Source organism: Pseudochaenichthys georgianus, unplaced genomic scaffold (assembly GCF_902827115.2).
Source record: "Pseudochaenichthys georgianus unplaced genomic scaffold, fPseGeo1.2 scaffold_1351_arrow_ctg1, whole genome shotgun sequence".
NCBI classification, from domain to species: domain Eukaryota; kingdom Metazoa; phylum Chordata; class Actinopteri; order Perciformes; family Channichthyidae; genus Pseudochaenichthys; species Pseudochaenichthys georgianus.
This window is the reverse complement of record NW_027262230.1, coordinates 10,001-37,040: the sequence shown is the minus strand read 5'-3', so window position 1 is coordinate 37,040 and position 27,040 is coordinate 10,001. Positions and strand designations below refer to the sequence as shown.

The 27,040-nt window shown below is 48.7% G+C and overlaps 3 protein-coding genes across 5 annotated transcripts in view; 1 reads left to right on the top strand and 2 right to left on the bottom strand.

Moving 5' to 3' along the window:
* The first annotated feature begins 7 nt into the window (after nt 1-7).
* jtb (jumping translocation breakpoint) lies at nt 8-986 on the top strand. The gene is made up of 5 exons (XM_034077168.2): nt 8-119; nt 203-243; nt 316-398; nt 510-589; nt 745-986. Exons 1-5 carry the CDS (start codon nt 31-33, stop codon nt 899-901), a joined length of 450 nt encoding a protein of 149 aa, XP_033933059.1. The 5' UTR covers nt 8-30; the 3' UTR covers nt 902-986.
* Nucleotides 987-3,505: 2,519 nt separating this feature from the next.
* On the bottom strand, nt 3,506-19,774 carry glmp (glycosylated lysosomal membrane protein). 3 transcript variants are annotated; one of them, XM_034077165.2, is made up of 7 exons: nt 19,634-19,774; nt 17,988-18,155; nt 17,783-17,881; nt 16,853-17,017; nt 13,662-13,880; nt 4,343-4,605; nt 3,506-3,872 (listed from the first exon to the last, which is right to left on the bottom strand). In XM_034077165.2, exons 1-7 carry the CDS (start codon nt 19,739-19,741, stop codon nt 3,704-3,706), a joined length of 1,191 nt encoding a protein of 396 aa, XP_033933056.1. In that variant the 5' UTR covers nt 19,742-19,774; the 3' UTR covers nt 3,506-3,703. The 3 variants fall into 3 exon arrangements, with proteins under 3 accessions (XP_033933056.1, XP_033933057.1, XP_033933055.1); XM_034077164.2 differs by lacking the exon at nt 3,506-3,872 and adding an exon at nt 3,933-4,196; XM_034077166.2 differs by lacking the exons at nt 3,506-3,872; nt 16,853-17,017 and adding an exon at nt 3,925-4,196.
* A 3,865-nt stretch (nt 19,775-23,639) lies between these two features.
* The window catches only part of cct3 (chaperonin containing TCP1, subunit 3 (gamma)), an 11,206-nt gene continuing 7,805 nt past the window's right edge, over nt 23,640-27,040 (bottom strand). The window contains exons 12-13 of the mRNA XM_034077163.2: nt 24,788-24,919; nt 23,640-23,977 (exon numbers count right to left, since the gene is read on the bottom strand). Coding sequence (XP_033933054.1) covers nt 23,885-23,977; nt 24,788-24,919 — 225 coding nt within the window. The 3' untranslated portion in view covers nt 23,640-23,884. The remainder of the gene's footprint in view (nt 23,978-24,787; nt 24,920-27,040) is intronic.

Sequence of the window (27,040 nt, the reverse complement as noted above, 5' to 3'; positions counted from 1 at the left end):
CCCCCCCCCCCCTGCTGCCGCTCCCTCCTGATGGAGAGTGAGTGTCGGGTCCCGTCAGCCTGCTGCAGGCCTCGGGTGCTGGTCCTCCAGGCGCTGTTCTGGAGCCTGGTGTCCCTCAGGTGAGACCGCCCCGCCTCAGGGACCACGTGCTGGACCACGTGCCTCTGCTGAGCCCTCACTGACCGACTGCTGTGTGTTTCAGGGTGTTTGGCGCCGCCCTGCTGAGCGAGGAGAACACTACAGGTGAGCACGGAGCAGGGTCAGTCAATAGTGTGATTACAATACTGATCATTAACCCTTACCCCCCCCCCCCAGTGAAGCAGCAGAGCGCCCCCTGCTGGCTGCTGGAGGACTTCGTGGTGGCGGCCGAGTGCTCGCCGTGCACTGCCTTCCAGACCGTGAGGCTCGCCTGAAGCACACTCACATTGTTACGCTCAGCTGGTGTCTTTGTTTACAGCTGCTGCTTGTTGTTGTTGTTACCATGCCGACACATGTTGTTGTTGTCTCAGACTTCCTGGGCGTCCTGCGGGCCGACGGGCTTCGTGGAGCGAGTCAACTGCACCAGATCCAACAAGGACGAGTACAAGAGGTCAGAAGTACTGCGTTTATATACTTCATATACTGGAACGCCTCTCTATTAAGGGGTTCCTCATAAGCCGTTGCCATGGTGACAGATCACTCATGCTGCTGCTGTAGCTTCGATGCACCTCATGATGTGTACTCATGTGTATATTGACCCCCCAGCTGCCGCTCGTCCCTCCTGGAGGAGCGTCTCTTCTGGAGGTTCGAGGCCTCCATGCTGGTCCTCACCCTCTCCTCCTCGGTGGTGGTGGTCCTGAGGCAGAGGCTGCTGGACCGCCTCGCCTCAGAGAAGGTGAGGAGGCAGATAGAGAGCATCTAGAGAGGAGACACCTGGAGGAGAGAGGAGACACGAGAAGGAGAGAGGAGACACCTGGAAGAGACACGAGAAGGAGAGAGGAGACACGAGAAGGAGAAAGGAGACACCTGGAAGAGACACACGAAGGAGAGAGGAGACACGAGAAGGAGAGAGGAGACACCTGGAAGAGACACGAGAAGGAGACACGAGAAGGAGAGAGGAGACACCTGGAAGAGACACGAGAAGGAGAGAGGAGACACGAGACACCTGGAAGAGACATGAGAAGGAGAGAGGAGACACCTGGAAGAGACATGAGAAGGAGAGAGGAGACAGATAGAGGACTGCAGAAGCTGTGAAAACTTTATTGAAAAAGAATCTGGAGACCGAACGAGCGATGAGGCGTTCAATGACCGTCAGAAACTCTGTGTTCTCTGTTTCCTGTGCGCACTAAATGTTCACGTGTTCAGACATTAAAGTGAGTTATTATGAACACTATGAGTTAGCTGCTGAGTCGTCTCTTTGATCTCAACAGATGGACCAATCAGAGCCTGTGGAAATGATGTCATGTCTAAATATAACGATCTAAATTAAAAACTCGGTCAAATAAATTGTATTGTATTTTCTCTTCACCTGATTGGTCGACTTCATCGCCTTGATCAGCTGACCCTCCTCTGATTGGTCGGCTGGCTCCAGGTCTTCAGACTGAAAGGTTTTTTCTTTATTTTGTTGCTACGATGTGATTGGCTGACAGGGGAATGTCCCACTGTCTTTGAACGCAGCACCAGGTGTTTGGTTTTCTGTTTGAGACCTTTGACACTACTTTAGAGGAAAACAATGTGTCTGAATATATAAAAGCTCTCTACGTGACTTTAACATGTTTATTTACATCGTGGGGCCGCCTGACCGAGATCTGTAGTCCCGACGAGTTAAAGGACTACAACTCCCAGGAGGAGGGGTGAGGGAGGAGGGGTGAGGGAGGAGGGAGGAGGGGTGAGGGAGGACACACGAGAGCAGACTGTCGCGTGTAGAAGCCCCGCCCCCTCCTTCACAGCTGGTCCATCTCAGAGGAAAACTGCTCACAGCTCCGTGGGAATGATTATGTGAATTGATTTCTTAACGTTATACTAACAACTCAAACAGAGCTATTAAGAAGCTGTTTCATAAATAACAATTTGTATTGTGTTTAGATATTCAGGAGGTACATTATTTAAAATGTCCTGAATGTGGGGATCTACAGCACACGTGTTCAGAGTAAAGGCTTCACACTAACCCAAAGCAGGACCAGCCACCAGGCGCTGAGCTCCTCGACTACAAGAGAAAGATTCATCAGTTAAATGTAACAACAAGTGGGCCGGTTCTACAGGTTCTAAAGGTTCTACAGGTTCTACAGGTTCTAAAGGTTCTAAAGGTTCTACAGGTTCTAAAGGTTCTACAGGTTCTACAGGTTCTAAAGGTTCTAAAGGTTCTACAGGTTCTACAGGTTCTAAAGGTTCTACAGGTTCTACAGGTTCTAAAGGTTCTACAGGTTCTAAAGGTTCTACAGTTCAGCCGATGAGAGGTGTGAGTGAACGAGGACGTCCCAAATAATACCTGAGGACTCTGTCCTCGCGTCTCCTCCTCATGTCTCTCGCTCGCATCTGACAGAGGCGGAGCTAAGACGCAAGGAAGGGACGCGAGTGAGGGAAAGGAGGAGGTGAGAGACGAGCTTCGACAAAGAAATAAATGTTCCTTTAGTTTGATTTGTTCTGACTCCGAAAGGCCGTAACGTTTATTACATTCTGAGTAACACAGCAGGATATCATCAGGTGATCCACAGGGGGCGCTGTCTCTCTGCTCCACAGGGGGCGCTGCCTCTCTGCTCCACGGGGGGCGCTGCCTCTCTGCTCCACGGGGGGCGCTGCCTCTCTGCTCCACGGGGGGCGCTGCCCCTCTGCTCCACGGGGGGCGCTGCCTCTCTGCTCCACGGGGGGCGCTGTCTCTCTGCTCCACGGGGGGCGCTGCCTCTCTGCTCCACGGGGGGCGCTGTCTCTCTGCTCCACGGGGGGCGCTGCCTCTCTGCTCCACAGGGGGCGCTGTCTCTCTGCTCCACAGGGGGCGCTGCCTCTCTGCTCCACAGGGGGCGCTGTCTCTCTGCTCCACAGGGGGCGCTGTCTCTCTGCTCCACAGGGGGCGCTGTCTCTCTGCTCCACAGGGGGCGCTGTCTCTCTGCTCCACAGGGGGCGCTGTCTCTCTGCTCCACAGGGGGCGCTGCCTCTCTGCTCCACAGGGGGCGCTGTCTCTCTGCTCCACAGGGGGCGCTGTCTCTCTGCTCCACAGGGGGCGCTGCCTCTCTGCTCCACAGGGGGCGCTGTCTCTCTGCTCCACAGGGGGCGCTACCTCTCTGCTCCACAGGGGGCGCTGTCTCTCTGCTCCACAGGGGGCGCTGTCTCTCTGCTCCACAGGGGGCGCTGTCTCTCTGCTCCACAGGGGGCGCTACCTCTCTGCTCCACAGGGGGCGCTGCCTCTCTGCTCCACAGGGGGCGCTGCCTCTCTGCTCCACAGGGGGCGCTGTCTCTCTGCTCCACGGGTTAAACTCAAGTAATGTGTGCTTTCCATCAAGAGATTATGAAATAACAGAAACTCAAAGTGTTGAATCTGATTGAGCCACACCCCCAGCTTTAATTCAAAACATGATTACAATTAATTATAAAACTCTTATAAAAGGTGGGATAATTATCTTCTGTTTAACACTGACAAGTGAGCACCCTGGCTTCTGATTGGCCGTCGGTCATCCTGCGTTAATATTACAAAAATGTCTCTGTGGTCTCATTGGCTGAGCCCCTGCCCTCAGTTGATTGGCTCGTAGTTCGAGGCCGACGCCCTCTTCTTGACGCAGATGCAGACTCCGCCCAGAACCAGGAGTATCATGGGAGTTCCTAAACCCACCGCCATCATGATGAGGACCATCGGGGAGAAGGAGTCCATGGGGGGCGTCCCAACACCCAGTAACACCGTCCTGAAAGGAGAGAGGACACACGTCAAGGAGAGATGAGACACGTTAGGGAGGGAGGAGAAGGAGTCCACGGGGGGCGTCCCAACACCCAGTAACACCGTCCTGAAACCAACGAAGAAGAGAGAGAAAGGTCAAGGAGAGAGGAAACACGTGAGGGAGTGAGGAGAGACGTGAAGGAGAGAGGAGAAGGAGTCCATGGGGGGCGTCCCAACACCCAGTAACACCGTCCTGAAAGGAGAGAGGACACACGTCAAGGAGAGATGAGACACGTTAGGGAGGGAGGAGAAGGAGTCCATGGGGGGCGTCCCAACACCCAGTAACACCGTCCTGAAACCAACGAAGAAGAGAGGAGAAACGTCAAGGAGAGAGGAAACATGTGAGGGAGTGAGGAAAAGGAGAGAGGAGACACGTCAAGGAGAGAGGAAACACATGAAGGAGAGAGGAGGAGAGAATAAAGGAGAGAGGAACCCTACCAGCTGAGGAACCGAGATCTGCCGTAGAACGGTTCTCCGGAGATGCCAAAGCTGACGTTTATCCCGAAGGTTTCTGGTTCTGCGTAGAACGCTGTGATCAGAGCGGAGAACGCCTCCTCGCCTCTCTGAGGGCGGGGGAGGGAGGAGCGCGTCGGAGAACCCTCCTCCACCGAGGGGGGGGACCGGCGGTACGAGACCGGCTTCCACTGGAGGAACACAGAACCCTGGGAGGTTCTGTTGAGGGGGGGCAGCCACTGGAGAACCTGAGGAAACACACAGTTAGTGTTAATCACTGAATTCCTGTTACACTGCCTTGGAATGCTCCATCCTGATTGGTCAATGTGTAGCTTACTGGTCACGTGATCAGGTGACTCTGTCCCTGTGTCTGCGGCTATGGACCGTCACTGGGCGTGTTCCAGCTGCAGCTGCTCGGACGCTGCAGCTCAAGCTTTATCCTCATCCATACTTTATATATCTGACACTTCAGAGGTTGCTATTAGGGATGCACGATATTGGTTTTTTGAAACCGATACCGATAACTTCCTGCTTCTCAAGACCGATAACTTCCTGCTTCTCAAGACCGATAACTTCCTGCTTCTCAAGACCGATAACTTCCTGCTTCTCAAGACCGATAACTTCCTGCTTCTCAAGACCGATAACTTCCTGCTTCTCAAGACCGATAACTTCCTGCTTCTCAAGACCGATAACTTCCTGCTTCTCAAGACCGATACCGATAATAATATAATATTTCATTTCATTTGTATTTGTCCCGCTCATGGTACGCAAAACCAAATGTACATCAACTGCCACAAAACATGACGCTACCACTGAGCGAAAAGCACTGGGAGAAGAACGACTTCTCACGTGACCCTTTCTAGAACACTAGAACCTACGAATCGCCGGTCGGCCGTTCATCAGAACACTTCCACCGCCACGAAGAGAAACACTCAACATACTCAGTTCCCACCTGACGGTTAACGGGAAGAAACAAACCACCACATGGATAAGGAGAAGAAAAGTGCAACACCCTCATCGGAGTCCCGCTGGAGAAGAAGGTGGAAAGCAACGCATGATGATGATGATGATAACAACAACAACAATAACAATGGCACCCGCAAATACAGAGGAGACATCACATCAAAGACAGAGGAGACATCACATCAAATACAGAGGAGACATCACATCAAAGACAGAGGAGACATCACATCAAATACAGAGGAGACATCACATCAAAGACAGAGGAGACATCACATCAAAGACAGAGGAGACATCACATCAAAGACAGAGGAGACATCACATCAAAGAGACAGAGGAGACATCACATCAAAGACAGAGGAGACATCACATCAAAGACAGAGGAGACATCACATCAAAGACAGGAGACATCACATCAAATACAGAGGAGACATCACATCAAAGACAGAGGAGACATCACATCAAAGACAGAGGAGACATCACATCAAATACAGAGGAGACATCACATCAAAGACAGAGGAGACATCACATCAAAGACAGAGGAGACATCACATCAAAGACAGAGGAGACATCACATCAAATACAGAGGAGACATCACATCAAAGACAGAGGAGACATCACATCAAAGACAGAGGAGACATCACATCAAAGACAGAGGAGACATCACATCAAAGACAGAGGAGACATCACATCAAAGACAGAGGAGACATCACATCAAAGACAGAGGAGACATCACATCAAAGACAGAGGAGACATCACATCAAAGAGACAGAGGAGACATCACATCAAAGACAGAGGAGACATCACATCAAATACAGAGGAGACATCACATCAAAGACAGAGGAGACATCACATCAAAGACAGAGGAGACATGAAGGACCAGAGCACAGACTTATTCACACTCTGCTTCCCGTCTTTCTTCATTTATACAACTTCTTTAACTGAAGAATACAAATACAATTCTTTAGATCCTTGTGTTGAGAATTCCACCATGTACACCAACTACCGAAGTGCACATTGTTTGAGGCTGCGGCCCCACGAGGACGAATTCGGTCGTTTGCGTTCCTGTTTAGTGTCGTGTAGACCGTTCGGCCGCACGAGGACGACCGAATACGGCACTAAACGACTGAGGAAACGACAACGGGTCCCAAGGTGGATAGAAATGCATACGCCACTCTCTGGGGGGTCAAACGGCTCCGTGTGTGCGCCCTATACGGACATTTTCAGATCACTGATAGTGATTGCGCAATAGCCCCGCCTCTCCCCACCTCTTCTGCTCACCTCCGCTTACCCCGCGCCAGTGCTGAAGTGTTTCGCCACCAACAACAACAACAATGGCGGATCGCAGAGTTGCTATCGTGCTCCGGACGCTATTGACCATGCTACAGTTGTTTGTTTGTCTACAGCAATAATGATGAGGCAATAGCCCCGCCTCTCCCCACCTCTGCTGCTCACCCCGCGTCAAAGTAAACTGCACCCTGAATTCAGATTATTTATCTTTCTCTCGCGAGTGAAGTCTAATCTGACAGGACGGAGACACGCAGCTCTGCTCCCCTGCAGCTCCTCCCGCTGCAGCAACACACACTTCAGTCAGATCATCGCCTTAGCTATTTTAATTACCTCTCAAACTAAACTAGTTATAAATATGTTTATGTTTACAGTCGGCCGGGTCACTGATTACTGGATGAGCTGCTGCATGAGACAGACACTGGCGCTGTCCGAAGAGAGGGAGGAAAAAGAGAGGCTCCGTGTATTTTATTATCATATTATATAGAGTCGTTATTCATTTGTTTTAAAGCTCAATAAATAACAAAGAAGACCTTTGACCGGCACTTTTATAATTGTGTCCGGAAGATTTAAACTTTAATACACGCTGACTGGCGAAACACTCTGCCCGGTTCCCTCGGCCCCCACCGCGGAGAATAAACAGAAGGGCAACCATGACAACCATGCTTCTTCGCTGCTTTTGTGGAGGAAGTTACAGCGCCACGTACAGGCTCGGCATATGTACTGCAGCTTCTCCAGCGGTTGGAGCTAAACGGAGCGGTCTCGTGTGGGCAGACACTATCCAGATAATTATTGCATGTGGACGGAAGCCGTTTGCGATTGCGTTTGCGTTAATCCTATGCGTTTAGCCGTTTTCGTCCTCGTGGGGCCGCAGCCTAAGAGTAGTCCTTGCATAAGGATGCTTAACATGTAAAAGAGTAGTCCCTGCATAAGGATGCTTAACATGTAAAAGAGTAGTCCTTGCATAAGGATGCTTAACATGTAAAAGAGTAGTCCCTGCATAAGGATGCTTAACATGTAAAAGAGTAGTCCTTGCATAAGGATGCTTAACATGTAAAAGAGTAGTCCTTGCATAAGGATGCTTAACATGTAAAAGAGTAGTCCTTGCATAAGGATGCTTAACATGTAAAAGAGTAGTCCCTGCATAAGGATGCTTAACATGTAAAAGAGTAGTCCCTGCATAAGGATGCTTAACATGTAAAAGAGTAGTCCTTGCATAAGGATGCTTAACATGTAAAAGAGTAGTCCCTGCATAAGGATGCTTAACATGTAAAAGAGTAGTCCCTGCATAAGGATGCTTAACATGTAAAAGAGTAGTCCTTGCATAAGGATGCTTAACATGTAAAAGAGTAGTCCCTGCATAAGGATGCTTAACATGTAAAAGAGTAGTCCCTGCATAAGGATGCTTAACATGTAAAAGAGTAGTCCCTGCATAAGGATGCTTAACATGAAATGTCCTTCTGTGGTCTTCCTTGTCTGATCCAAACACAAACCGCTGTAGTAAACAAGCCGTAACGTTGTGCCCTGGGCATTACTAGTGTCTGCAGCTCGGCTGTCTTTGAGTTCCAAGAGTGCTGACTTCAAACCAGCTGTTCTCCTGAGGCAGTGTATGAATGACTCGTACTGCCCTCTTCTGTAGTATTGACCATGGCCTTCTGTTGCTCATGGACGTGTTGCCCCACGCAGTAAGTACAACACGAGTCCAACATCCCCAATGCCTTGTGATCGAGCAAACACGTTGCTGAGAACAGACGTATTCCTCGACACGTTGGTTTCAACATGTGCTCCCTGTGATGTCCATGTCCGGTGATCCTCCAGCGGCGCACCGGAGAATCGACATTCAGAAACCTTTCAGTAAAGACTCCTTCAATGGACAGTGAAATGTTTTCATCTTTTTTTCTATTAGCAAAAACCATGAACTTCGTTTTATTCAAATTTAGGGTTAACTTATTTTCATCAAACCATCTTTTGAGTTTGACCATTTCGTGTCCAACACACTTTGCCATCATGTTTCTATCGTCTGGACAGAATACATGTTTCTATCGTCTGGACAGAATACATGTTTCTATCGTCTGGACAGAATACATGTTTCTATCGTCTGGACAGAATACATGTTTCTATCGTCTGGACAGAATACATGTTTCTATCGTCTGAACAGAATACATGTTTCTATCGTCTGGACAGAATACATGTTTCTATCGTCTGGACAGAATACATGTTTCTATCGTCTGGACAGAATACATGTTTCTATCGTCTGGACAGAATACATGTTTCTATCGTCTGAACAGAATACATGTTTCTATCGTCTGGACAGAATACATGTTTCTATCGTCTGGACAGAATACATGTTTCTATCGTCTGAACAGAATACATGTTTCTATCGTCTGCTGAACAGAATACATGTTTCTATCGTCTGAACAGAATACATGTTTCTATCGTCTGAACAGAATACATGTTTCTATCGTCTGAACAGAATACATGTTTCTATCGTCTGCTGAACAGAATACATGTTTCTATCGTCTGAACAGAATACATGTTTCTATCGTCTGAACAGAATACATGTTTCTATCGTCTGGACAGAATACATGTTTCTATCGTCTGAACAGAATACATGTTTCTATCGTCTGGACAGAATACATGTTTCTATCGTCTGAACAGAATACATGTTTCTATCGTCTGCTGAACAGAATACATGTTTCTATCGTCTGAACAGAATACATGTTTCTATCGTCTGAACAGAATACATGTTTCTATCGTCTGGACAGAATACATGTTTCTATCGTCTGAACAGAATACATGTTTCTATCGTCTGGACAGAATACATGTTTCTATCGTCTGAACAGAATACATGTTTCTATCGTCTGGACAGAATACATGTTTCTATCGTCTGAACAGAATACATGTTTCTATCGTCTGGACAGAATACATGTTTCTATCGTCTGAACAGAATACATGTTTCTATCGTCTGCTGAACAGAATACATGTTTCTATCGTCTGAACAGAATACATGTTTCTATCGTCTGGACAGAATACATGTTTCTATCGTCTGAACAGAATACATGTTTCTATCGTCTGGACAGAATACATGTTTCTATCGTCTGGACAGAATACATGTTTCTATCGTCTGGACAGAATACATGTTTCTATCGTCTGGACAGAATACATGTTTCTATCGTCTGGACAGAATACATGTTTCTATCGTCTGGACAGAATACATGTTTCTATCGTCTGGACAGAATACATGTTTCTATCGTCTGGACAGAATACATGTTTCTATCGTCTGAACAGAATACATGTTTCTATCGTCTGCTGAACAGAATACATGTTTCTATCGTCTGAACAGAATACATGTTTCTATCGTCTGAACAGAATACATGTTTCTATCGTCTGAACAGAATACATGTTTCTATCGTCTGGACAGAATACATGTTTCTATCGTCTGAACAGAATACATGTTTCTATCGTCTGGACAGAATACATGTTTCTATCGTCTGAACAGAATACATGTTTCTATCGTCTGAACAGAATACATGTTTCTATCGTCTGCTGAACAGAATACATGTTTCTATCGTCTGCTGAACAGAATACATGTTTCTATCGTCTGGACAGAATACATGTTTCTATCGTCTGGACAGAATACATGTTTCTATCGTCTGGACAGAATACATGTTTCTATCGTCTGGACAGAATACATGTTTCTATCGTCTGCTGAACAGAATACATGTTTCTATCGTCTGCTGAACAGAATACATGTTTCTATCGTCTGCTGAACAGAATACATGTTTCTATCGTCTGAACAGAATACATGTTTCTATCGTCTGCTGAACAGAATACATGTTTCTATCGTCTGGACAGAATACATGTTTCTATCGTCTCCTGAACAGAATACATGTTTCTATCGTCTCCTGAACAGAATACATGTTTCTATCGTCTCCTGAACAGAATACATGTTTCTATCGTCTGAACAGAATACATGTTTCTATCGTCTCCTGAACAGAATACATGTTTCTATCGTCTGGACAGAATACATGTTTCTATCGTCTGGACAGAATACATGTTTCTATCGTCTGAACAGAATACATGTTTCTATCGTCTGGACAGAATACATGTTTCTATCGTCTGAACAGAATACATGTTTCTATCGTCTGGACAGAATACATGTTTCTATCGTCTGGACAGAATACATGTTTCTATCGTCTGAACAGAATACATGTTTCTATCGTCTGGACAGAATACATGTTTCTATCGTCTGAACAGAATACATGTTTCTATCGTCTGGACAGAATACATGTTTCTATCGTCTGAACAGAATACATGTTTCTATCGTCTGCTGGACAGAATACATGTTTCTATCGTCTGGACAGAATACATGTTTCTATCGTCTGGACAGAATACATGTTTCTATCGTCTGGACAGAATACATGTTTCTATCGTCTCCTGAACAGAATACATGTTTCTATCGTCTGGACAGAATACATGTTTCTATCGTCTCCTGAACAGAATACATGTTTCTATCGTCTGGACAGAATACATGTTTCTATCGTCTGAACAGAATACATGTTTCTATCGTCTGGACAGAATACATGTTTCTATCGTCTGCTGAACAGAATACATGTTTCTATCGTCTGAACAGAATACATGTTTCTATCGTCTGAACAGAATACATGTTTCTATCGTCTGGACAGAATACATGTTTCTATCGTCTGGACAGAATACATGTTTCTATCGTCTGGACAGAATACATGTTTCTATCGTCTGGACAGAATACATGTTTCTATCGTCTGAACAGAATACATGTTTCTATCGTCTGGACAGAATACATGTTTCTATCGTCTGAACAGAATACATGTTTCTATCGTCTGCTGAACAGAATACATGTTTCTATCGTCTGGACAGAATACATGTTTCTATCGTCTGGACAGAATACATGTTTCTATCGTCTGGACAGAATACATGTTTCTATCGTCTGAACAGAATACATGTTTCTATCGTCTGGACAGAATACATGTTTCTATCGTCTGGACAGAATACATGTTTCTATCGTCTGCTGAACAGAATACATGTTTCTATCGTCTGGACAGAATACATGTTTCTATCGTCTGGACAGAATACATGTTTCTATCGTCTGGACAGAATACATGTTTCTATCGTCTGGACAGAATACATGTTTCTATCGTCTGAACAGAATACATGTTTCTATCGTCTGGACAGAATACATGTTTCTATCGTCTGGACAGAATACATGTTTCTATCGTCTGGACAGAATACATGTTTCTATCGTCTGGACAGAATACATGTTTCTATCGTCTGGACAGAATACATGTTTCTATCGTCTGGACAGAATACATGTTTCTATCGTCTGGACAGAATACATGTTTCTATCGTCTGAACAGAATACATGTTTCTATCGTCTGGACAGAATACATGTTTCTATCGTCTGAACAGAATACATGTTTCTATCGTCTGCTGGACAGAATACATGTTTCTATCGTCTGAACAGAATACATGTTTCTATCGTCTGAACAGAATACATGTGTGTCGTCTGCAAACAACACAAATTGCAAAAAGTGTTGACGTTTCACATGATGCACAAAATACAAAGTTTGGGCCCTAAAACCGAGCCCTGCGGGACGCCACATTCTATGTTCCTAATATCGGAATACTGATGACTCATCCCCTTGAATACTGATGACTCATCACCTTGAATACTGATGACTAATCACCTTGAATACTGATGACTCATCACCATGAATACTGATGACTAATCACCTTGAATACTGATGACTCATCACCATGAATACTGATGACTAATCACCTTGAATACTGATGACTCATCCCCTTGAATACTGATGACTCATCCCCTTGAATACTGATGACTCATCACCTTGAATACTGATGACTAATCACCATGAATACTGATGACTAATCCCCTTGAATACTGATGACTAATCACCATGAATACTGATGACTCATCCCCTTGAATACTGATGACTCATCACCATGAATACTGATGACTAATCACCTTGAATACTGATGACTCATCCCCTTGAATACTGATGACTCATCCCCTTGAATACTGATGACTCATCACCTTGAATACTGATGACTCATCACCATGAATACTGATGACTAATCACCTTGAATACTGATGACTAATCACCTTGAATACTGATGACTCATCCCCTTGAATACTGATGACTCATCACCTTGAATACTGATGACTCATCACCTTGAATACTGATGACTCATCACCTTGAATACTGATGACTCATCACCATGAATACTGATGACTCATCACCTTGAATACTGATGACTCATCACCATGAATACTGATGACTAATCACCTTGAATACTGATGACTAATCACCATGAATACTGATGACTAATCACCATGAATACTGATGACTAATCACCATGAATACTGATGACTAATCACCATGAATACTGATGACTAATCACCATGAATACTGATGACTAATCACCATGAATACTGATGACTCATCACCATGAATACTGATGACTAATCACCATGAATACTGATGACTCATCACCATGAATACTGATGACTCATCACCTTGAATACTGATGACTCATCACCATGAATACTGATGACTCATCACCTTGAATACTGATGACTAATCACCATGAATACTGATGACTCATCACCATGAATACTGATGACTCATCACCATGAATACTGATGACTAATCACCTTGAATACTGATGACTCATCACCATGAATACTGATGACTAATCCCCTTGAATACTGATGACTCATCACCATGAATACTGATGACTAATCACCATGAATACTGATGACTAATCACCTTGAATACTGATGACTAATCCCCTTGAATACTGATGACTCATCCCCTTGAATACTGATGACTCATCACCATGAATACTGATGACTCATCCCCTTGAATACTGATGACTCATCCCCTTGAATACTGATGACTAATCCCCTTGAATACTGATGACTCATCACCATGAATACTGATGACTAATCCCCTTGAATACTGATGACTCATCACCTTGAATACTGATGACTCATCACCTTGAATATTGTCGGTGTGAACTCGTCGTCGATCGATCGGCGGACCTCCACCCGGCTCAGAGGATAAGCCCCGCCCACCGCCTGGAGCTCCAATAGGAAGCGGGAACGCGACGCCCGCGGCAACAAGCCATCGAGCCACACCTCCAGCTGGGAGGAGTTAGCGGAGTGGAGGAGGCGGGGCAACATCTGGTCCCGCCCCTCAGAGTCAAACACCGTCAGCTGGGGAACAACAAAAGAAATGTGTTTATTTATGTGATTATTGTCAGTACATCAAAGGCTCCGTGCCACTGATCAGAGCCGCATCGATGAGTCGACTGGAACAGATTCACGTTGTTCAACGTCCCTAACTCTCACTGGTTTCTCACGGCCTCTCTGTGGAGTCTGTGTCCTCCCTCTCTTTAGCTGACTAGCTATAGCTAGCCTGTTGTTTAGCTTTGTAGCATACATGCTAGGACAGCCAACTATAATGTAATTAAGTTTCGCGACTGCCCGTAGGTGAATCCCCCGGAGTGTGTGAAGGCAGACGTTCTCCTGCTACGAGAACCACGTAAGGCCGTCTGCTGACATTGTAGTTGATATATGGAAACGCGAGCAACTTCGTTAGCGCAGTTAGCCCAGTTAGCACTGTTCTGAACTGAACCTGGGATTGGCTGCTGGGCATCCAGACGGCACGATGCCCAGGGAGAACGTGAGAAGTCTCCAACGAGGCGTTTTGGGGAGGTGTTGCTGTGTTAGAGTGTTACTCCCTACAGGGTGCGCCTTGAGGAGGGGTGACTCTGCAGACCTTCCTGACACAAGGGGGCGGGTAGGCATCACATACAGAGACTAGTTCAGCCTCAGGGTCCATGTGGTCCTCTCCAGAGGGAGGGAGGCATCACATACAGAGACTAGTTCAGCCTCAGGGTCCATGTGGTCCTCTCCAGAGGGAGGGAGGCATCACATACAGAGACTAGTTCAGCCTCAGGGTCCATGTGGTCCTCTCCAGAGGGAGGGAGTCATCACATACAGAGACTAGTTCAGCCTCAGGGTCCATGTGGTCCTCTCCAGAGGGAGGGAGTCATCACATACAGAGACTAGTTCAGCCTCAGGGTCCATGTGGTCCTCTCCAGAGGGAGGGAGGCATCACATACAGAGACTAGTTCAGCCTCAGGGTCCATGTGGTCCTCTCCAGAGGGAGGGAGTCATCACATACAGAGACTAGTTCAGCCTCAGGGTCCATGTGGTCCTCTCCAGAGGGAGGGAGTCATCACATACAGAGACTAGTTCAGCCTCAGGGTCCATGTGGTCCTCTCCAGAGGGAGGGAGTCATCACATACAGAGACTAGTTCAGCCTCAGGGTCCATGTGGTCCTCTCCAGAGGGAGGGAGGCATCACATACAGAGACTAGTTCAGCCTCAGGGTCCATGTGGTCCTCTCCAGAGGGAGGGAGTCATCACATACAGAGACTAGTTCAGCCTCAGGGTCCATGTGGTCCTCTCCAGAGGGAAGGAGTCATCACATACAGAGACTAGTCCTGAGCAGTGTCCTTCACATGCTGATATCCAGAGAGGGAGTCACAGTCTCAAGATGGAGGGACAGAAAGCAGTATCAATGTTTACTTCAGATCAGCTCCACGTCAGGAATGAGCATGCTTGATGTCTCTCTCCACAGAGGCTGAGGCATCATGCTGGGACAGGCGCAGATTGATCTCAGTGGTTCTGATAAACTGTAGGGCGGGGAAAGGGGTAAGGCATGTGGTGTAGATTCAAATGAAATGAGAATCGATGATGCATGGGTATTGTCCCCGCAACTACAGGCGTTAGAATGTCCACTTGTATGTACGGTTTGAGGGTTCTGCAAGCCTCATCTGCATATTCACCTGTCGCGGCGCGTCAACAGGATGCCAGGGGGTTCCCACGGGAGGAGGAGGCCTGTGTGGCGAATGCGGGTATTCAGCGGGACGGTTACGGTTTCTCAGCATGTGTCTATATGTGAACATGCAAAGGGGAAGTAACTGAAAGTAACCGTGGATATTGCATCGACCGACCGGGAAGCACGTCTCCTTGGAGAGGACGCGCCCAGAGAGAGAGCGTCTCTCCGACACGGGGTGAGATCGCTCCTGAGTGCCCCGCAGGACCTCGTGTTTCCTCTGTGTGGAACAGAGCCTGAAGACCTCGTGTTTCCTCTGTGTGGAACAGAGCCTAAAGACCTCGTGTTTCCTCTGTGTGGAACAGAGCCTGAAGACCTCGTGTTTCCTCTGTGTGGAACAGAGCCTGAAGACCTCGTGTTTCCTCTGTGTGGAACAGAGCCTAAAGACCTCGTGTTTCCTCTGTGTGGAACAGAGCCTAAAGACCTCGTGTTTCCTCTGTGTGGAACAGAGCCTAAAGACCTCGTGTTTCCTCTGTGTGGAACAGAGCCTGAAGACCTCGTGTTTCCTCTGTGTGGAACAGAGCCTGAAGACCTCGTGTTTCCTCTGTGTGGAACAGAGCCTGAAGACCTCGTGTTTCCTCTGTGTGGAACAGAGCCTAAAGACCTCGTGTTTCCTCTGTGTGGAACAGAGCCTGAAGACCTCGTGTTTCCTCTGTGTGGAACAGAGCCTGAAGACCCCGTGTTTCCTCTGTGTGGAACAGAGCCTAAAGACCTCGTGTTTCCTCTGTGTGGAACAGAGCCTAAAGACCTCGTGTTTCCTCTGTGTGGAACAGAGCCTGAAGACCTCGTGTTTCCTCTGTGTGGAACAGAGCCTGAAGACCTCGTGTTTCCTCTGTGTGGAACAGAGCCTGAAAGGCCGACAAACATTTCTGTTCTTGCCGCCGACGGGCGCCGGAGCAACGGCGTGTTCTCAGTGAGCAGCCTGGGTTAGGCCGTGAGGACGCTTTGTGTCGTTCGGCTGGAGAACTGTCAATATAACGGATCCATGTTTGAGGAGCAGATGATCCGCTTATTATTTCTGTTGACCTTTATAATCTTGCCTCATTCGAGAACGCCTTGTGCGTTTAATGACCACAACGAGTTCAGATAGTTGATCGTAACACGTTCATCACAGAGCTATCACCTGCCTCCAGCAGGCTGGGGCTCTTCTCTCACATCCTGCCACGCTCACAGCTACAGCTGGTACCTTAGTTAGCATGCTACTCTCATGCTGGAGGAGGACACTCAGGATCTTCATAACATTAACCTAAAGGTGTTGCCGTGACGACAGTGTGACCTCTGACCTTCAGGCACAGCGATCCGTTATCGAAGGTCGCAGCGGCGCCACAGAGCAAAGCGCTAGCTCCCGACAGGTTGAGAGGCGCCCAGGTGAAGTCCTGAAGGTCGTAGGGCGGGAAGAGGTCAGAGGTCGCTTTGGCCGTGTCGTTCACATCATCGTACTCCAACAGCTGCACGACAGGAAGCCAGGGTTTCACAATAAAAGCCTTAACATCATATCATCGAAATTCAGATTTAAGACAGACTGACAGCAGATTTAAGGTGGACTGACAGCAGGACTTAAGGTGGACTGACAGTAGATTTAAGGTGGACTGATAGTAGATTTAAGGTGGACTGACAGTAGATTTAAGGTGGACTGATAGTAGATTTAAGGTGGACTGACAGTAGATTTAAGGTGGACTGATAGTAGATTTAAGGTGGACTGACAGTAGATTTAAGGTGGACTGACAGTAGATTTAAGGTGGAGTGATAGCAGATTTAAGGTGGACTGATAGCAGATTTAAGGTGGACTGATAGCAGATTTAAGGTGGACTGATAGCAGATTTAAGGTGGACTGATAGCAGATTTAAGGTGGACTGACAGCAGATTTAAAATGGACTGACAGTAGATTTAAGGTGGACTGGACAGTAGATTTAAGGTGGACTGGATAGCAGATTTAAGGTGGACTGACAGCAGATTTAAAGTGGACTGACAGTAGATTTAAGGTGGACTGGACAGTAGATTTAAGGTGGACTGATAGCAGATTTAAGGTGGACTGACAGTAGATTTAAGGTGGACTGACAGTAGATTTAAGGTGGACTGATAGCAGATTTAAGGTGGACTGACAGTAGATTTAAGGTGGACTGACAGTAGATTTAAGGTGGACTGATAGCAGATTTAAGGTGGACTGACAGCAGATTTAAGGTGGACTGACAGTAGATTTAAGGTGGACTGACCCTGCTGAACACGATGGCGTTGCTCTGCAGGATGCTTCTCTCTGGCTCCACCCTCAGGCTGCCGCTGACATTTCGCATCAAAAACTGAGGCCAGTCGACCTGAAAAACATCAAAACACCTGTGAGCTGTCGACCAATCAGAAGCAGCTTCATAATGTCTGTAGTCCTCCGAGGGTTAAAAAGCGTATATATATAAGTATATAGACCTCCACAGTAGAAGAAGAAGAGTTGGTGTGGACGAGCAGCAGCGTTGGCGCCCCCTGGCTGCAGAACAGGAAGTGCAGTGTGTCGTTGAGTCCCACGGCTCTCACATGCAGCAGGTCGCCACCAGGGGACGGGGGGCCCGGCCGGCCGGGGTTCAACTCCACCGACAGCTGCAGGAGAGAAGAAGAACCTCTTTAACTGGCTTGACATTTCACTCTGACTTTATTCTGAAAATCGCAACATTTAGACTTTATTCTGAAAATCTCAGAATTTTGACTTTTTTCTAAAATCTCAAACTTTAGACTTTATTCTGAAAATCTCAAACTTTAGACTTTATTCTGAAAATCCCAAAATGTTGACTTTATTCTGAAAATCCCAAAATGTTGATTTTATTCTGAAAATCTCAAATTGTATACTTTATTCTGAAAATAAAAAAGTGTACATTTTGAATGTATACTTTATTCTGACAATCTGAAAATGAAGAGACTTTATTCTGAAAATCTGAAAATGAAGAATTTATTCTGAAAATCCCAAAATGTAGACTTTATTCTGAAAATCCCAAAATGTAGAATTTATTCTGAAAATCCCAAAATGTAGAATTTATTCTGAAAATTCCAAAATGTAGACTTTATTCTCCTCTTCTCCCTGTACACAAACTCGCTCGGATCTGTCATTAGCCCGCATGGTTTTTCATACCACTGCTACGCTGACGACACCCAACTAATCCTGTCCTTCCCCCGCTCAGAGACCCAGGTCGTCGCACGTGACGAACCCTGGCACTACTTTTGACCAAGATATTATTACGCTTTGAAGGGACTAGTTCAGCCAATAATTACGTGCCTTGAAGAATTGACAGGAATTTTAGCGACAAACCTTTTTTTGGTGGATAAGCATGACTCGTTCTTTTTTATGAACTAAAGATTATGTAGTTCCACTTCTGTGGAGCGGGATTTCTTTTCTAAAGGACTTTTCGAGATTCACCTTGCGGCCTACGTGCACTCCGCTCTGCATCAGCCAGACGACTCGCTGCACCCTCGCTGCGAGGGGGACCCGAGTTCCCATCAGCAGAAACACGTGGGTTTGCTGTCCTGGCTCCAAGATGGTGGAATGAGCTCCCATTGACATCAGGACAGCAGAAAGCTCACACACCTTCCAGACTGAAGCTCATCTCCTTCGACTCCACCGCGAGGACAGAACTGCTAACAAAGCACTTATATACTAACAAAGGACTGGCTCCTCTAAAGCCAGCTGAGCAGCACTTGAAATGCTTGGCTCTATGAAACCTGATGTACTTTATGATTCTGTTTTCTTCCAGGTTGTGTCTTCCTGGTCGAACGCACTTATTGTGAGTCGCTCTGGATAAAAGCCTCAGCTAAATGTCATGTAATGTCATGTGATGTAATATAATGTAAAAATCCCAAAACGTTGACTTTATTCTGAAAATGTCAGATTTCCTAAAATCTCAAAACGTTTATTTTTGTGGATTCACAACATCTGAAGGAGAACGAGCTGAACCGCGATGAACCGCTCCTGACTGAAGTTACAGGACACTTCTCTAAAGACATACTCAGGTTGCTGCTGAGCCGTTTCACTTCCGGTCCGAGCGGTACCGGGTTATCGATACACAGTTGATGAAGACAGTGCTCACCTTCCTCCGGAAAGACTCTCCTCTGAAAACACTTTGACTTTCACTCGAAACGAAATGCAGGACAAATAAATACAAACAAAACGCTCCACAGCTCCTCAGCGCCGCCATCTTTGTTGTGACCGAGGGTGGGATCACATGACCGCCGCGTCATCAGTCAGCTGAGTCCCAGGAGAAACTTTATTAACAATAAACGCGTTGACAACACGAACAACAAAGATGACTCGTTGATAAAACAATGAAATGAATATAAACCGATCGATATTAAAATAAATATAACTGACCTGTTTTACTGCAAACTGCTATTTCAGCCTTTTTTAAATGAGATTAGATTCATCGATCCCAATTTGGGATTTATTGTTTGCAGCATGACTCTTTTCGGAGACGTTTACATTTTAGAGTTGTTTATTGATATGATATTTTGTACAAACTGTAGTCCAGAGAGAAATGCAACATGTGACACTGGGCTGGATCAACAACATTGATTTCTACTCTTATGCCTCATGAGCAACTCAGACCTGAGCGCGCCTTCTCACTGAAAGGTGCGTCTGACAGGAAGACCTCAGACTGACCCTGAAGCGACTGCCTCTCCTGCCTGCGCAGTGTGCTGGTCAGTAGCACCTCAGGGCTCGGACCCTCCAGTGGAAACAGAGCAGCGGGTGCTGGTCAGTAGCACCTCAGGGCTCGGACCCTCCAGTGGAAACAGAGCAGCGGGTGCTGGTCAGTAGCACCTCAGAGCTCGGACCCTCCAGTGGAAACAGAGCAGCGGGTGCTGGTCAGTAGCACCTCAGGGCACGGACCCTCCAGTGGAAACAGAGCAGCGGGTGCTGGTCAGTAGCACCTCAGAGCTCGGACCCTCCAGTGGAAACAGAGCAGCGGGTGCTGGTCAGTAGCACCTCAGGGCTCGGACCCTCCAGTGGAAACAGAGCAGCGGGTGCTGGTCAGTAGCACCTCAGAGCACGGACCCTCCAGTGGAAACAGAGCAGCGGGTGCTGGTCAGTAGCACCTCAGAGCACGGACCCTCCAGTGGAAACAGAGCAGCGGGTGCTGGTCAGTAGCACCTCAGGGCTCGGACCCTCCAGTGGAAACAGAGCAGCGGGTGCTGGTCAGTAGCACCTCAGGGCACGGACCCTCCAGTGGAAACAGAGCAGCGGGTGCTGGTCAGTAGCACCTCAGAGCTCGGACCCTCCAGTGGAAACAGAGCAGCGGGTGCTGGTCAGTAGCACCTCAGGGCACGGACCCTCCAGTGGAAACAGAGCAGCGGGTGCTGGTCAGTAGCACCTCAGAGCTCGGACCCTCCAGTGGAAACAGAGCAGCGGGTGCTGGTCAGTAGCACCTCAGAGCTCGGACCCTCCAGTGGAAACAGAGCAGCGGGTGCTGGTCAGTAGCACCTCAGGGCACGGACCCTCCAGTGGAAACAGAGCAGCGGGTGCTGGTCAGTAGCACCTCAGAGCTCGGACCCTCCAGTGGAAACAGAGCAGCGGGTGCTGGTCAGTAGCACCTCAGAGCTCGGACCCTCCAGTGGAAACAGAGCAGCGGGTGCTGGTCAGTAGCACCTCAGGGCACGGACCCTCCAGTGGAAACAGAGCAGCGGGTGCTGGTCAGTAGCACCTCAGAGCTCGGACCCTCCAGTGGAAACAGAGCAGCGGGTGCTGGTCAGTAGCACCTCAGAGCTCGGACCCTCCAGTGGAAACAGAGCAGCGGGTGCTGGTCAGTAGCACCTCAGAGCTCGGACCCTCCAGTGGAAACAGAGCAGCGGGTGCTGGTCAGTAGCACCTCAGAGCTCGGACCCTCCAGTGGAAACAGAGCAGCGGGTGCTGGTCAGTAGCACCTCAGAGCACGGACCCTCCAGTGGAAACAGAGCAGCGGGTGCTGGTCAGTAGCACCTTAGGGCTCGGACCAGTGGTGTAGTCTACGTGATACGCGGGTATACGCCGTGTACCCACTAGAAAATGCCAGTGATTTCCGTATACCCTCTTAAAAATGAGCGATGATACGTAACAACTTCATTTTGTGACTGCGCTTTCACGCTTTCGCCTCTTCGTTAATACTTTTGGACGTCTGGAGCTTCCGTCGCATGTGGCCTGTTGCTAAGCAACAGCAACACACGCCTCTGACAAACCCCAAGTTTCTCTAACGTTATCAGAATTTGATCCGTCCACCATTCAAGTTCGCGGAGCGCTAAACAGGAAGCAAACATGAAACGAAAACAGACGACAATATTTCAATGTTTCCCCCGATTACCACTATAGAAGAAGAGCCATGTCAGGCGGCTGTCCTAACGGTGATATCATTAACGTAACTGTAGCTAACTTGCTCAACGTTAGTGTGGTGGATCAATGGAAGAGAAAGGGAGGGAGATACTGTGTGTGTGTGTGTGTGTGTGTGTGTGTGTGTGTGTGTGTGTGTGTGTGTGTGTGTGTGTGTGTGTGTGTGTGTGTGTGTGTGTGTGTGTGTGTGTGTGTGTGGTCAGAACACATGTGTATCTCCTTGTTGGGACCAGGTGATGCTCCTGGCCAGCCGTGTGGACTGAAAGTCAGGCTATGGATTTAAGAACAGGCATCCTTGGTTAGAGTGGAGGGACAGAAGGTTAGGTAAATAGATTAGACGACACGAGACGTCCAGACTCCAGAGCACACATAGCCCAGGAGCTCACGGAGAAGGGTGGACAGGACTTAGTTGGACATTTGGTGAGAGCTGTGTCAGAGACGGTGCGGAGACAGATTCAGAACAGCATCTATCTTGCGAAGATGAACCGACCTTTTGCTGACCACGATAGTCTCATTGAGCTCCAGGAACACATGGTGCCAACACGGGCACTCGTCTGCACGCAAGGCACAGCTCCACACACACTGCAAAACACATAGCAAAAGAGATGCAGTATTGTGACGTCTTGAAGCAAGTTGTCTGTCCTCATTGGAGGCTGCATCTGCAGGGCTGTGGACGAACAGTGAGCCCAGGGTGGCATGTCGAGTGCTTTTTCAACCCTCATTTATTGAGCTGAAGCTTATTTGTTCATTTGGTTCTTGTTTGAAGCCAATATGTCTCGTAGCACTTCAAGGATGTTTGCTTGTTCCTTTAAGCCGATACAGAACATAGTTTGACAATGATTTATGGAAGATAATAGCGCTGAACCAGTTTGAATAAACGAATGCATTGAAGAATAGGTTTAGAATGATTGTGTGATATGTGTTCCAAGTGTAGGATATGATGTGTGGGCCGTCTGCAGCTTGACCATATGTATTGTATATTACTTGAAAATTGCAGTCGGCCATATTGAGATATTGATAAAGATGTCCATTAATTGTTCAACCCTAGAAGATAAGTGGGCTTTTTCCATCATTGTTCATTCTTTTATGTTGTTATTGTTAAGTCACATACAGCTTAGAATACATTGACATGTTGATAACAGTAACCAGTCTCAAGACTATGCATTAGTGAGTGTGATGCGTTCATGAGGCGTCGCTCTAGGATGGATGAATACAATTATTAGAGTATACCTACTACAAAAAAGTAGACTACACCACTGGCTCGGACCCCCAGTGGGTGCTGGTCAGCAGCACCTCAGGGGCCCCCCAGCGGGTGCTGGTCAGTAGCACCTCAGGGCTCGGCCCCCCAGCGGGTGCTGGTCAGCAGCACCTCAGGGCTCGGGCCCCCAGCGGGTGCTGGTCAGCAGCACCTCAGGGCTCGGGCCCCCAGCGGGTGCTGGTCAGTAGCACCTCAGGGCTCGGGCCCCCAGCGGGTGCTGGTCAGCAGCACCTCAGGGCTCGGGCCCCCAGCGGGTGCTGGTCAGCAGCACCTCAGGGCTCGGGCCCCCAGCGGGTGCTGGTCAGCAGCACCTCAGGGCTCGGGCCCCCAGCGGGTGCTGGTCAGCAGCACCTCAGGGCTCGGGCCCCCAGCGGGTGCTGGTCAGCAGCACCTCAGGGCTAGGGCCCCCAGTGGGTGCTGGTCAGCAGCACCTCAGGGCTCGGGCCCCCAGTGGAATGAGTGGAAACAGAACAGCGGGGGCTTTGATGTGAAAAAGGTTTTATTTCTTGCAGTTAATGAGGAGCGTTGATCAACAATCAGAACAAACTTCACAAACAGGTTTCTAACTTTCACTTTTATTGACGGTTTATTTTAGTTTCAGTGAGTCGTCTGGTCCCCACACACACATTCAGACACACACACACACACACACACACACACACACACACACACACACACACACACACACACACACACACTCTCAGACTCTCGGTAACAGATGATGATCTACTCCGCTCCCTGTCCTCCCGTCTGACCGTCTTTGTCCTTCTTCTTGTGACCGGAGACGATGTCATCGATACGCAGCAGCAAGATGGCCGTCTGCAGAGAGAGAGAGCCAGGTAGAGGTAGAGAGAGCCAGAGAGAGAGAGAGAGAGAGAGAGCCAGGTAGAGGTAGAGAGAGCCAGAGAGAGAGAGAGAGAGAGAGAGAGCCAGGTAGAGGTAGAGAGAGAGCCAGGTAGAGAGAGAGAGAGAGAGCCAGGTAGAGAGAGAGAGCCAGGTAGAGAGAGAGAGAGCCAGGTAGAGAGGGAGAGAGCCAGGTAGAGAGAGAGAGAGAGAGCCAGGTAGAGAGAGAGAGAGAGCCAGGTAGAGAGAGAGAGAGAGCCAGGTAGAGAGAGAGAGAGCCAGGTAGAGAGAGAGAGAGAGAGCCAGGTAGAGGTAGAGAGAGAGCCAGAGAGAGAGCCAGGTAGAGAGAGAGAGAGAGAGCCAGGTAGAGAGAGAGAGAGAGCCAGGTAGAGAGAGAGAGCCAGGTAGAGAGGGAGAGAGCCAGGTAGAGAGAGAGAGAGAGAGAGCCAGGTAGAGAGAGAGAGAGCGAGCCAGGTAGAGAGAGAGAGAGCCAGGTAGAGAGAGAGAGAGCGAGCCAGGTAGAGAGAGAGAGAGCCAGGTAGAGAGAGAGAGAGAGAGAGAGAGAGGGAGCCAGGTAGAGAGAGAGAGAGAGAGAGAGAGAGAGAGCGAGCCAGGTAGAGAGAGAGAGAGCCAGGTAGAGAGAGAGAGAGAGAGAGAGAGGGAGCCAGGTAGAGAGAGAGAGAGAGAGAGAGAGAGAGAGAGGGAGCCAGGTAGAGAGAGAGAGCCAGGTGAGTCGCTGCGGGCATGCAGGTGTAACAGCAGGGGGCGTCAGCACAAAGAGCTCACCTCCACGGCGGTCTTGTAGACCTGGGCCTTGACGGCCAGCGGCTCCCAGATCCCCAGCTCCATCATGTCGGAGAGGCAGCCGGTCTCCCCGTCCACGCCCCAGTTCACGCTGTCCGGCTGGGTGTGCTTCGCCTGCAGCAACACACACATTACTACACACACCCTCATCACACCACACACCCTCATCACTACACACTACACACACCCTCATCACTACACACACCCTCATCACTACACACACCCTCATCACTACACACACCCGCAGCCACGCACACCCGAAGCACGACCAACCCGCAGCAGACACACGCACACACCGCAGCACGACCACACCGCAGCACGACACACACCACACACCCGGCACGACACACACCGCAGCAGACACACACCAACACCGAAGCACGAACCACACACCCGCAGCACGAACACACACCCGCAGCAAGACACACACCCGCAGCACGCACACCCGCATCACGACAACACGACACACACCCGCAGACGGCACACACCCGCAGCAAGACACACAGACAGCACGACACAACGACCACACACCCGATCACTACACACACCCTCATCATACACACACCCCTCATTACTACACACCACCACACACCCATTACTACACACACCCTTCATTATACACAAACCCTCATACACACTACACACACACCCTCATTACTACACACACACGTTCATACTAGATGAACGTACATACACACTAGGGGTTCAAACGTTTCGGTACAGCAGAACAAATGATCACAAACTATTAGTTTTTAATTATTAAACTGAGAATATTCAGTTTAATGAATACAGAGCACAGTGAACTGAAGCTGCAGCAGGTCCGTGAGCTGCAGCTGGTCCGTGAGCTGCAGCTGGTCCGTGAGCTGCAGCAGGTCCGTGAGCTGCAGCAGGTCCGTGAGCTGCAGCTGGTCCGTGAGCTGCGCAGAGAGATGGCCGCCTGCTGCCCCCGTGTCTCTGTGCAGCCTCTCGGGACAGAGCTAGGGGCTGAGAATAACTCTTTCTACGATGCGGTCTCGATGCCGTGACGGAAGATAATCGGTTATAGCGTACTACCGTTGCTTCCTGATTTTCCGGCCGCGGCTTTACTACAACGTTTTTCGTTGCACGGAGCAGTCTGCTTTCTCCACCAACACAAGAACACCAGTCCAGAACCAGCAGCACCAGTCCAGAACCAGCAGCACCAGTCCAGAACCAGCAGTCCAGAACCAACACCACCAGTCCAGAACCAGCAGCACCAGTCCAGAACCAGCAGCACCAGTCCAGAACCAGCAGTCCAGAACCAGCAGCACCAGTCCAGAACCAGCAGCACCAGTCCAGAACCAGCAGTCCAGAACCAACACCACCAGTCCAGAACCAACACCACCAGTCCAGAACCAGCAGCACCAGTCCAGAACCAGCACCACCAGTCCAGAACCAGCAGTCCAGAACCAGCAGCACCAGTCCAGAACCACCAGTCCAGAACCAGCAGCACCAGTCCAGAACCACCAGTCCAGAACCAGCAGCACCAGTCCAGAACCAGCACCACCAGTCCAGAACCAGCAGCACCAGTCCAGAACCACCAGTCCAGAACCAGCAGCACCAGTCCAGAACCAGCACCACCAGTCCAGAACCACCAGTCCAGAACCAGCACCCGCTCTGAATCCCTCCGTGTCGCTGCGGCTCAGAGATTTATGTTTTAAAGAAACACTGGCGTCCATCAGGTCAGGTTTCTGGTGGATTGAGTGAAGTCTTGGACGCAGAGTTTGAACGCCCTCTAGCATTTCAGACGACGCGTGTAAAGTTTGTGAAGGCAGGAGGGACGCTCCGCGATCACCGTCTCCTCTCTGCTGCTCCAAGCCCCGCCCGTTCCTCCAAGCCCCGCCCGTTCCTCCAAGCCCCGCCTGTTCCTCCAAGCCCCGCCCCCTCCTGAAATACTGAGTGACAGGCTGACAGTGACCCGATAGAAACTTTATTATTCACTTCATCACTGAGATATGATGAAGCTAACTGAGTCTCATGGATTCATGCCACAGTGAGACAGTGCATGTGAGAGTGCACCACATGCACTGTCTCAGTGTGTATGCTGTGACTCCTCCTGCTGTCGGCTGCGCTCAGACTCAGGTCCTGCGAGTGAGGCCTCGTTCAGGACCTTCAGAGTCCTTCCTAACAGAAGGCTCGAAGCTGCAGCTCGACCGCAGGAGCATAGCTTTAGTTTTTGAGGATGAACGACTTCACACGGCCAGCGGGAGGCTGGAG

Coding starts and splice junctions, on each gene's coding strand:
- jtb (XM_034077168.2), top strand. CDS start 31: ATGGAGAGTGAGTGTCGGGTCCCGTCAGCCTGCTGCAGGCCTCGGGTG. Junction 244..315: donor GAGCGAGGAGAACACTACAG/GTGAGCACGGAG, acceptor CCCCCCCCCCAG/TGAAGCAGCAGAGCGCCCCC. Junction 399..509: donor CGTGCACTGCCTTCCAGACC/GTGAGGCTCGCC, acceptor TTGTTGTCTCAG/ACTTCCTGGGCGTCCTGCGG.
- glmp (XM_034077164.2), bottom strand. CDS start 19,741: ATGGCGGCGCTGAGGAGCTGTGGAGCGTTTTGTTTGTATTTATTTGTC. Junction 17,018..17,782: donor ACGCCATCGTGTTCAGCAGG/GTCAGTCCACCT, acceptor CCTGTCGTGCAG/CTGTTGGAGTACGATGATGT. Junction 4,606..13,661: donor TCACACCGACAATATTCAAG/GTGATGAGTCAT, acceptor GTGTTTCCTCAG/GTTCTCCAGTGGCTGCCCCC.